At 34.8% G+C, this 13168-nt stretch overlaps 1 protein-coding gene across 1 annotated transcript; it reads left to right on the forward strand.

Moving 5' to 3' along the window:
• The first annotated feature begins 850 nt into the window (after positions 1 to 850).
• Positions 851 to 12523, forward strand: LOC125662936 (uncharacterized). Its single transcript, XM_048895275.2, has 4 exons — positions 851 to 910; positions 1062 to 1205; positions 4856 to 5015; positions 12181 to 12523. The coding sequence occupies exons 1-4, from the start codon at positions 851 to 853 to the stop codon at positions 12465 to 12467; spliced, it is 651 nt and encodes a 216-aa protein (XP_048751232.1). The 3' UTR covers positions 12468 to 12523.
• Positions 12524 to 13168: the final 645 nt, after the last annotated feature.

A 13168-nucleotide genomic window follows, 5' to 3' on the forward strand; every position in this document is an offset into this window, starting at 1 on the left:
TCCTCATTACCAGTCATTTTTATTTATTCTTTATTTGTTATTATTTATTATACTTTACTTACTCCTCTTAATTATTTATTTTTACTATACTCCAATGCCAGATTGGATTCATCTATTTTTTCGATTTAATCTTTTCACAATATTTTATAATTTTATATCTTATTTTTCATCACAGTTCAACGCTAGTTATATAACTTTGCACCTGCAGGTACATTTACGAAATACTCATTATAAGCCATCATTAGAACGAGTTAACATACCGCTTAAGAATACTGATTAGTTAACTTGTTTCTTTTGTTTTGATTGATCCAGCCTAGGACTGATTATTTCAGTTCAGTTTTGACGCTCGATTAGAACAAACTTTTTCTATTGACACTCGATGATGTTAATATGCAGACGTTATATCCTTATTTATTTGACCTCGTATCTACTATTAGATCCACCACTTTCAATGTTGAGTGTTCTTGAATTATAGTGCTTTATATATATATATATATATATATATATATATATATATATATCAGTGGAATCTCCGGACATTCACCACGAGGACCTGAGTGCAACATGGCGTGAGATTGATGCAAAGGATAACGCATTGACTTCAGAGGTAAAATTTCCTGAATTAGAAACAAAAAATGATACTTTTGAAAGAAAGATAGCCCTCTGATAAGTATAATTTATTATTTTTAATATTCCATTTCATCAGGCTGCAAAAACATATATGAGAAAATTGAAGTGCCATTGTCCACCACGTGATGTCAAGTATTTTAATATACTCTTGTTGGGACCAACAGGGACAGGGAAATCATCTTATTGTAATACATGTTTAACAGTTGTAGGAAATTCTAAGATGGTTAAGATTGGTGTCGCACAAACTGGTCGAAGTTCAGAAAGGATTGTAAGAACAATGGTTAGTAGAAAATATACATCGTGTAACAAACTTTGGATCTGATGTTAGATTTTAATTTGTGCCTAAAAGTTCACTCAAATATCTAAATTACCTTTGTGTCATGAATATTCACTTAGAATATACTTCATTGCCCAAATTTTTATCATTTCAGCTACGTCCTATTTGCTCATTTGATAAAGAAAACAACCTTCTCTTGATACGACTATTTGATTGCCCAGGAATGCTTGAACACAGAGGCATAGGTTTAGAAGAAATGAAATTTATCATTAAAGGGAATACTAAGCCAAAATCAATAGTGAGTTACACATACTTATCTATGCAACGTTACAATTTGCAATTACTGAATCTTTAAACGTACACGGCAATCCAGAAATGAATGAATTGGAGAGTTTCATATTCTATTAGAAATTACTCGAGACCAAGCCTCTGAATCTGTACCTAGTATATGTGAACATCAATTTGAAGTGAGAGAAAACCAGGATATCAAACCTACATGTAGGTACATGAAAAGGTGAATATAACGAACAGTGATTTATACGTAACATAATATTAAGAGTTGGGCAAACACGGACACTTGAATATACCAGAGGAGGGATCAGGTGCCTAGGAGGAGTAAGCGTCCCCAATCGACCAGTCACACCCACCGTGAGCCGCTGATCGTACGGGGCTCGCATTCTTTGATCCAATGGAGGCACTTGTCCAAGTTTGTATTGGGTGTAGAGAACAAAATGAGCTTTAACACCATCCTATACGTGGCTGAGTTAAGACTTTCCCCATAAATACCAGTGCTGTAAAAATGTACTTTACCGCACTGGCACATTACATGACGTCACAATGAAAAATACGTCATGATGAAGGTCATTACGAACATATAGATCTACATTCCTTTTGCGTTTGGAAATGTCAGAATATTTTTTCGTTATTTACCACCGCTGTCAAACGATAAAACACAATCGTGTAAAAGTTTCTGTCAAATAAGTTAAATTAATTTTCTTTGATATTGAAATAGTTTTAATTTCTTCTTTTTATAACATGCATGCTAAAGTAATATTCATATTATATTGCGATGTTGATATCGCTCCTAATCTACACGTATTGTGACTTTTCACGTTGGACTCATTTGCATAAACAGGGTTTCCGTACATACACATTTCATCATCGGAACGACACCCCGAGGTTTTTAATTTTGCAAGTTCCCGAAATACATCGCAATGCCATGTTTCGTTCGACTTCATGTGCCTTAGCAGACTTCATACAAGTTTGTTTCGATAAAATGGCGACTGTTCGATGCGTTTTTATACATAGATCTGATTGTCTGCTGAAACGCCTTGGATTGACGGGTCGGAACTATGAAATACAACAGAAAGTTCGTTAATGCAACAATAATGTTAATGAAAACAGCGACCGTATTTCCCCGTTTATCGTTCGTTCAGGTTGTAGAATATAAATATTTCCACTGAAATACTGTTCTCGATTTCACTACGTCTATGGTTGTTTATCCTACTTAACACAACTGCGTAACCTGTTCGGAGACCTTTCGTCAACATTGCTTTACAAAATACAGACCCTGAAGCGTGCTACTACACCTCCAAAACGTTTCGTTTCGTTCTGTGCAAACCGTTCACCGTTCCGTACAGACCGTTCAGCTTTCCGTGCAAACCATTCAGCGTTCCGTGCAAATCGTGTCCTGCAAGAATCGTTCTGTGCATGATAAACCCACGCCCATAGAAACGTGCAGATCGTTCAAACCACACTCTTAGAGATGTGCAGACCGTGCAAGTAATTTTCGAATGGGATGTAGGACAGGTAAACATTGTTGGGGATTTGAGCAATAATTTCAAAATATATCTAACTGCAGATTTTCAACAGTGGATATCTGCAAATAATCACGGGGGGGGGGGGGGGGACAATTTATTATAAAACCATCAGCCAGAGCAAACTCCGATACCATTTTATCACCCTTGGTAGTTTCTAGCAATTGCAGAAACTTGTATTAATCTGCCTTCGGTAGTTTTTTTTTTTTTTTTTATATATAGTAATAATTTATTTGTTACACCTATAAGATCAAGTTTCTCTCTTTAAATAAAAAAAAATATTTTCATCACAATTGTTTATCGGAAATGTTCACATAATGGAAAGACCGACCGACCTGTGTATAACTTGAATGTATATTCTCTGCAAATTCCAAAGTGTTTTTTTTTTAACATAATAGAGGTGACGAGCTTGAGCTAATCCGGGTATTTGAAATTGACATTCATACGGAAGGTGTGAAAATGGGCGGGGGCAATTGAAATATGACAAAAGAGGTGTTTATATCTTTTGTCTCTCTAAAATGAATGCAGTTTTCTATAGGTTTAAAGGTGAGGTAAATGCAACAATCTAATTGAAATTGGATGTTAGGTCCGCTCAAAAATGAATGCAGTTTTCTATAAGTTTAAAATTGAGACAAATGCAGGAATCTGATTAAAAGTGGATGTTAGATCCTCTCGCATATATGTTGAAATATACCTTAGTTAGTCATTATTTGTTTTATTTATTCATTTATATGCTTGATTTCAATATTTCAGTCATATTTTGATTGTTTCTTTTTGTTTTGTATTTTCCCTTCTTATCCAAAGTAAAAGGATCTTATCGACTGGCTAATATGCTGTCTAGATGCACCCCCCCCCCCCCCCCCCCTCGATCACCGACCCGATAATATGTTCCAGTTTTTAATACCTGATGACATTTTTTAGAATTATTGTATCTGTTGTTATACATGTCTGTCAAAATGTAAAGGTTTATTCAGCATGTCTTTGAGAAGAAGCATGGAATATACAAATTGCACTCATATTGCATGTACAAAAATAGCGTAAGAGACGCGACATTCTCACTGAATTTAATAGAGCAATGAATAAAGTTGAATAATGAATATTCCATGACAATACAGTATATGCATCATTTCCCTTTAAATCCAAAGTAACAAAAATAAGCATTTCTTTTTATTCCAATGTGATTATAAATCATTAAACTATTCCATGTTTAAACTAACCCCAGGATGAAACAAATAATGCCGAAAAAATCGAAGCATTCAGGTCATGCCTATCGTTTCGTGCATACCGTTCACAACACACATACGTATAAAATTTATAGGTTTATTTAACATCTGTCTTTGGGAAGAGGCCTGGAATATACAAATTGCAAATGTATTTTAACGACACTCAGAATGAATGTACAAAAATAGCAAACAGACGCGATCATTTCATATTCAGTGTCAATGAATTTAATAGAGCAACGAATCAATACAATTTAATCGATCAATATTCCGTGATGGTACGATTTTTCCTTATTTTTCTTTTATTTCTGAAATAAAAAAAATTCAATTGTTTTTAATCCAACGTGTCCATAATACATCAATCTAATAAGTAAAACTGAAATAGACCACGTCGTACATGAACAATCATTTTAAAACGAATCGTTTCTTTCTCAATCTTTTTTTAACATCTAGAATACTGCCATTATATTGAAACTATTTCTTGTTCAAACCGCTCACCGTTCCGTACAAGAACCGTTTCATACCGTTCCGTGCAAGTGGTGTAGTAGTACGCTTCAGGGTCTATATCGAAACAGTGTTACCTAACGTACAATATAAGTGAAAGTACATTTAAATGCACCGTCGGATACCCACGGGTTATCTCGTTTTTTACTCATCACCCGTGGGCAAACTCGCCGAAATATCGTCGTAAAATATGTTAATATCGTGACTCTGTGCAGCAGCCAATCAAATGAACCGCACTTATCAATTACATACGATGATATTTCGGTGAGTTTGCCCACGTGTGATGAGTATATGAGGAGATCACCCGTGGGTATCCGACGATTATGTAAATGGTATTTGATTCATCTATTTATTCGGGGGTTAGTTTTATCTTACATCTATTTTGATATATGTTTTTGTTTTTATAGATTAAATCAGCATTGGAGATGAAAGAAGACAAAGATATTTATCGTGATAATCCCACTAAAAACGACATGATGCACGTTGTTGTCTTTGTGTTAAGATGTGACAAAACGTTCAACTGTGAACAACAGGTTGCTGATATTCAGGAGCTACTTGACCCGCTTGGTAAGTTAGACACGGTACCGACGTACTCCAAACGCACGACCTGCAGCTGAGTCCATTATATGGGTTCGTTACACGGCAGCATAGCGCACCTAGAACGGACTTGGAAAGCTAGTGCAAAATTCAAATTCAAAATTAACTAAGAGAGTAAATTCTTTGGATCGTGCAATCTCTGTTTTACAGAAGTAACTAAAACTCACCTGCAGGATCTAAATGGATCAGTTAATGTTATAGATAAGAAATACTCAGTTTTATTACAAATCACACATTACACATTGGTACAAGCTCCACATTTACGGGCAGGGAATATTTTGGGAAGTGTAAGAATTAGAAACTTTAAGGCTTTCCAAAGTTATTTCTTTGTTTAAAAGCGCGCAAATATTACATAACAAAGGCTGGTAAAATTTATAGTTTCAATCAAATTTGGAGATGGACGAACTAAGTTAGAAAACAATCGTTAAAATAATCATCTGAAGTAACTATTCATTGCTAGTGCAGTCGGGTAATAATGCACTAGTCTTACGATTTCAACTTAATTTGTAATATCAAAGTCAACAGCATGCTATACGTAGTTCACAAGTCCAATCGATTGATACAAGGCCTAGACTAAAATTACGTCTATCCAATCAATCGATAAGACCGCAGAACATGAAGTGGTAAGAAATCAACTTTACAGCATTCGTTATTTCCATCAGTTAAAGTCAAAGCATTTGACGTCACATTGCAATGGGTGGAAGCAAACTACATGCCCCGTGCAGCGATATATCTTCTCAAACAACACTGTGTTACCATCTGCCCATTGCATCGCGACCTAAAATATTTTGACTGTAACGGATGAAAATCACGAATGCTGTATATTTCCATGTTTTTCACATATTGGCATATTTCTTTTCAAACCAATTTTATTTTTGCTATTGCATTGCATTAGAAGTGGGAAATTCTCTTTACAGAGTTTACGAAAACATACTCTTGGTTGCATTTATAATTATCTAAACAAGATTTTTTTATGCAAAGCATCAAATCGGTCGCTAGATTTTCAGGCTTTCTGACTATTTTAAAGGAAACACGCGTAAAGCATTGTGACGTGGGAAACGCTTGACGTTTTTTTTATTGCTTACGGAGCATTGGGTGTTAGGTTAATCTTTACAGCAAAGGGTTTACTATTTCTTCAAGTGAACATGCACAAGAAAATTTTGTTCTTTTCCATTATACTTTAACTAAGTTGTAATTTTTTTTATGTATCTTTCATAGCTTTTTATGTGTTTAAAGCACTTTGTTACTTAAAATAATCACCACTAATCTACACATATCATTCGTATTAAAAACTTTGAAGTTAATCAAAATTTAAAGAAGACACGGAATGATGTCTTTTTTTGTAAACAGAGCCGCGATGGTGTCTGTATAAAGGTCAGATAACTTTAATGGGAAGACATTTTCACGTGCATTTATAATGCTATGAATACAAAATAAATTCAACGTCCCTTACACACTCTTTCAAAAGTACGACAATGCCAAATGCGGTTGGTTTTAAAAAATAAGATTAAGAAATACTGACTCTCATTTAGTGTATTCCGAAGCACCAATTTCTTGGGATGTTACTTATATGCTGCAATTTGTACAACACATTTACACATCCGCATCAAAATCAGCAAGATTAATAGAATCCTTCATTAGTACGAGTGTGAGATAGGGAAATTCCACCGAGGGGACAAGATTCGCAGTCTTGGACGAGGCTTTGCCGAGTCCTAGACAGCGAATCTTGTTCCAGAGGTGGAATTTCCCTATCCCACACGAGTAAATAATGAAGGATTATTTTTCTCACATTTTACCTACAGTTTAGTGCATACATTTATGAGCTTTGAGAAAATTCTAAATTATCAAAATCCACATTTGAACTTCGATGCAAAAACTAATTAGATAGGCAGAAAGAGCATACCCGAAAATGGTTTACACTGTAAGTGTAAACTAAAAAACCCAAGGTTGTCCAACAGAAAGCTATATACATTAAAATTTAAAGATAACAATACAAAATATTTTTGCTTCACCGTGTAACGTAAATCTTCACCGTGTAACGTAAATCATAGAAAATATATGACGTCACAATCAAATGACGTCGCAGCAGTGTGAGACAGAAAAATCTCACATGGCTGTCTCACATGGGTAAAGTCTATCTCACACTGGTGATAATGTGAGAAATATGTGTATTACATAAAAAAAGAAAGGCTAAACACCATGCATTGATATTCATTAAAACATTAATTCATAAATTTGCTATCCTTAGCGAAAAAATGTCCACGAGAGAAACGCTGCATGGGTACACAGACAAATGTGCCTCACGTGAATTTCACATGAATTTCACGTGAAAATTTCTATGTGAAATTCACGTTAAAAGAGCATCAAATGTGAATTCACACGAAAAAAAATCACGTGAAATTCACATGAATTTCACGTGAAATTCACATAAAATTCACGTGAATTTCACGTGAAATTTTTAACATGAATTTCACATAAAATTCACGTGAATTTCACATAAACTTTATAACGTTAAATCATACATGGATATTTTGATACTCTGAATCTCGGGTTCAGATGAACACAAAAAGGAGTACAAATCTGCTTTCAATCTGCTGATAATTTAATTGATTGAATTTGTTTTTACATGGTTGTCTTCATTGTCTTTTTCTCTTTCTTTTAATCTCTGAAAAAGAAATATTTATGCATTAGAAGGACTGTTCAATATACAAAAGGAGTCATATTAAGCCTTATGTACACATACTGTAGTATGAATGAAATTGCACGTAGATGTAGCAGAAACGAAGAAAAAAAAAGTTGCAAAATTATCAATAATTTGTGTTTGAAAGAAACAACCTTTTATATATCATCATACAGAATAGAATAGAATTATTATAATACAAGATACATATCTCTGTTATGTCAAATTATTTTTTCAGAGAGCTACAGTTCTGCAGCTATTAAAATGAAAGATTGACATTGATAGAGCTTTCAAGCTTACATTCTTCTCATTTAAAACTATAGTTAAAGGGGGGAACAACCAAAATATATATACATTTTATTGGCATTACGATATATATAACAATCGATGGACATTGTTACACATCACCCCCCCCCCCCCTTTCAACGTGCCTGATCTCGATGATGCCTCTATGAAGGTAATATTATAGGGTTATTGAACTTATATTGGTGAATATTGGCACGAGTTGGCTGTCAAAATGCACGAGCTTGCGAGTGCATTTTGACAGCCAACGAGTGCCAATATTCACCTATATAAGTTCAATAACTCTTTTATTATATAGCTCAAGTATTTAGTTGTTAAATTATATCCCTTTTCACTCAAACTACTCCAAAATAGACGAGAATTCATCAGTATTGGCAGTGTGCAATAACAGCATGCATTTCTTAACTGTTCAAAATTTAACCCGTCATTAATGCATGAAGCAAACTGATTTTGTAAATGGGGACATCATAATTTATGTACAGTAAAACATTTTGCTTAAGTAAATATCAAATACCGGCTCTGTCGGATTCGGAGGACCGTCGTCTGCCATTTCGGCTTGTTTACGTCGTTACGGTAACGTCAATATTGAACGCTCATACTCGGAATGTTTCGCGTGCATACACTTTACGCAATGCAAAGTTAGCGTTCAATAAATTCTCAGGATATTGAACGCTAACATTCTCTAGATTTTACGCAGATTTTATATTAGACTATTTATTAGCTATATAATAAAGAACGTTACTTAATTAGCACCCCTAATCAATATATAGATCAATTAAATTATAAAAATTATGTTATGAACTACGATTACCATGTTCTCTGATGAATAAGGAAAGATTAACAAACCGTGTAGAGTTATGCGATTCTGCGACACGTCCCCGGAGTGACTTCCGTATTTTCGCTGTCGTGCCTATTCGTTGACCTACCCCGTCTAAAGTAATTCTCATCAGTCTGAAATAAGCGGTTGCATTAGGAACTTTAGATCACATAAATGTATTAAGCCTAATGGCTTGAATTTACACTGAACATTTATAATTACAATGCTCAATCTCATCTTACCTGTAGAGTTTCTATGTACTTTCACATTCGCTGTCTTGCATACGTCAGACGCGTCAGACGGCTTACGCGAGTGTGACGTCACAGTCTTGTAAATATTACCGGAATCTGACTGTAGTGTAAAGCTTTATAGATATTTTTAAAAAGTTATCTAAATATACATGGACAGTAATGTTAAGGATTGTTTATGTTTTTCACTTTCTTCCGAGTGCTAGAAATCTGTGTTTTCCTTTTGATTGACGATCTACAAATTCGGGATAGTGAATATGGCCTATACGGCTATACGGCTGATAGAAAATTTTCATTTCTACATGCGTGTACCAGCAATTTCCAGTAGGTCTAACTTTATACATACACCAGCTTCCAAGGTATCACACCGGTAATTATTCTCGATGTATCTAATAAGGAGGGGGGGGGGGGTAATTAAAATTGATGCCAAACTACCGACAGCGGAAAACAATATCATGGCATTTTTCCCCACCTGCACAATACTACCCTCAAATCACATGTATGTAAACAGCCCAAGTGCACCCCGATAAGTAGCCTGTTACTAACATAATAAAGCAGCGAGATAAAAGATTTAACTCATCTTCAGTAGTTTTACAAAACTGACCAAAACAACAATCTTTTGGAATGCATGGTTTTGAATATTCACCAGTTTCAATTTCTAAAGGGTGGGCAAATATTCTTAGCTATTTAAAACGTACTACTCTCACAAATGGAAATTTCAAATGGTCTTATTAGTTTTAATTCATAGTTCTTTCTGATTTTACTGTAAAATAGTAATTTTCCATGTTTAGAAAATTTCGTGGTTTTGAAGTTGCATATTCTAACTCTATCAATATAGTGATTCTTCAAGTAGTTGGAAAATATGCTTTCATTAATATCCATGATGATGGGAGATTTAATTTATATTTTAATTCTTAAGAGAAAAAATAATGGGAAATGAGAGAAATCAGGTGTGGAAAGTACATGTAATCATACTGCGTACAGAACTACAATGCAAGTTAATAATTTCGCAAATAAACGAGGAGAGGGAGGCGTGAGCAGGATCTACTTTATTGGTCGTTTGCCTACATTTTATAAATGTACTCTAACTTTTGAATTGCCTAATCTCCATATCGTTTTATATTTTACCTTAATTTTATTTATTTTTTCGCTTGAATATATTAAGAAGTGTGAATATTTCACTTTAATCGCTTTTCTTGTGAAATTTTTAACGTGAATAGCTTTTCACGTGAAATTCGTGTGAAATTGTTCGTGTGAATTTCATATGAAGAAATTTCACATGAAATTCGTGTGAATCTTTTCACGTGAAATTCACGTGAATCAACGTTCACATTATTTCCTTGCGAAAATCAAATCACATTAAAATTTTCGCAAGGAACTAATGTGAAAAGTGATATAATGCTTTTTACGTGAAATTCATGTGAACAATTTAACGTGAATTTCATGTGAATTGGTGTTCACGTGAAATTCATGTGAATATTTTAACGTTAATTTCACGTGAAAAGGGATTCACGTGAAATTCATGTGGACATATTAACGTGAATTTCACGTGAATCACTTTTCACGTGAAATTCACATGAAATTTACGTGAATTTCACGTGAAAGGTTCGTGTGAATTTCACGTGAACAGCATTTCACGTGAAATTCACGTGAGGCACATTTGCCTGTGTAGGGTAATTGCTCTGATAATGCAGGGGCATTCGCATCCTCGTGTAGCCTAGCAATGATACAACAATATATCAGACCCACGGTGAGATTCGGTGACCGTCCAAGGAGCGGACACAAGTGCGTTACGTTGCGACTTCACGATAGAGGCATATGTCTCTCGCACCTAAGTAACCGATTTCGTACGGTGACGAAGACGGCACGCTGAGTCGACCGATGAGTCCAATAACGGTTAGGAATTGGTTGTGGGGGGTTCATTCGAGACCATGACGTCCATATACACAGAGCAATGTCGAATACAATGGTTGCTTGCACATACACATACTCGGTTTCGCTTGGCCCATTGGAGACGTGTGTTGTTCGCTAGCATGACTAGCTTTATGCTTTACGCGTCATATGGATGACAGCATGTCTATCGGCGTCGTGGTGAGCGATATTCTAACGCTTGTGATATATAGCGATATATCAAGGCGTGTAAATACATATTGTGGTTATCCATGGCAATCCTACAGTAGTAACATATCGGATCAGAACTTAAGACAATACGTCCTTCCTCTTACTCATCAACGTAGACTTACGTTATACATAGCAGGATAACTGGAGGTCCAATGTTGCTAGGATTTTTCATTACTTTTCGGTTCAAAATGGCAGATATTGATGGACATCATACAAGCCAGATGTATGCCCAATCGAGCATTTAAGGGACGAGAGTAAGAGTAGTGACTGGAGCAAGGGGTGGGCGCACACACTACTTGTTTGGATCAGGAAACCTTTGTTTTAACTATATTCAAACAAAATTATAAAATAATCGAGAAACTCAAACAATGAACTAATCATCAATGAATCATGTGAAGTAAAACTTGCGTTTACATATGTATAAAACACAGAAAAGTTAGCTTTATTGGGATACCCTACTTCCGCCCCTACAAGGGGTTGAACTCACGGCAGGCCAGTTATGTTCATTTAAGAGTTAATTGCTATTTCTGTGCTATATATATATATATATATATATATATATATATATATATATATATATAGTATTTCTGATTTGACATAAAAGTAGAGGTTAATGAAAAACATTCGGATTCGTTTGTCCAATGTACGAATGCACGAGGTCATGTTTTCTATATACTAAACATACATGTGGCAGCAGTCCCTTAACAAAACAAACAAAATGATCACGGAAATTCAAGTGTTGAAAACGCAATGCTTAAAACACTGACCACTGCACGCATTATATAAGAAGTTAAAATATAACGAAAAAGTGAACTGCATGATTGAAACAAGCCGCTCATAGTGAGTGTCTTTCAGCTACAGGTGGCCTTCATAGCATATACCTTAGTATTGCTAAAGTGAATTTCCTGTAAGTTGAAACATGATTGAAGTGATTTACATAATCGATAATACTGCTTTATGTACTAGGAATTCCTTTCCTCATTCTATACACTGCTGTGGATAAGATTGATGGTGTCACTGATGAAGTGGAAAGAGTATTTCAAAATGGTATCGTGAAAAGAAAGTGTGAAGAACTGTCAAAGTTACTCAATATTGACCAGAAATACATTTTGCCTATGTCAAACTACCACGACGATGCCTTTCCTAGACCATCAAAGAACGCTTTAGCTCTGTACAACCTGTTTCAGATGGTTTGTGCAGCTTATGACAACTTAAACCAACCTGAAAACGTTCCTTCAGATTTCTTCAAATAGCATAACAGGTTGTGTTTTGTTGTGTAAATCTGAAACAATTGAATACAAGAATAGCTAATTCACTGAAAGGATGTCAGATCGGGCTCCACAAAATTGATAGGGAATTGTTCTCTTCTAAATACATCATATCTATCATATGTTCATGAATTTCATCACTAGTACTACTTTTTATAGTCTTGCCTTTTGGATGTAGTTTTCTTAACTACAAACACGACTTTCAGGATAGAAAAGAGAAAAAAGAAATATGGACAACCTTGTGCTCAACATAAACAAACGCTTTAAAAAACCGGTCATTCGATGTACATCAATAGAGATATAACAAAAGCAGTTAAACCCGATTTCAAAAGCTATGTCAGCTCCTAGTAATCTACTGAGAAGCAGTAGTATAAAATGCCTAGCCTCTAAGTTTAGGTATTAATGAACATCTTGGGGCATCATCAATTGCATAATTCAAACTTTGATATTGTACTAAATCATCGGGGTAATATGTCACAGCTAAAGTGGGGGAGCATTATGGAATAAGAGAGCTATTGGAGTATTATACATTGTATCACTACATATATTATAACTATTACCTGAAACAATGTATTTTCATAAAGAGAAACGTGAATGGCAAATGATAAACAATTAGTTATATAAAAGAGATAATCAATAATGATAATAATAATAATAAAAATAAAGACTATAATGACAAAATACTT

This window comes from Ostrea edulis, chromosome 8, assembly GCF_947568905.1.
Source record: "Ostrea edulis chromosome 8, xbOstEdul1.1, whole genome shotgun sequence".
Taxonomy (NCBI): Eukaryota; Metazoa; Mollusca; class Bivalvia; order Ostreida; family Ostreidae; genus Ostrea; species Ostrea edulis.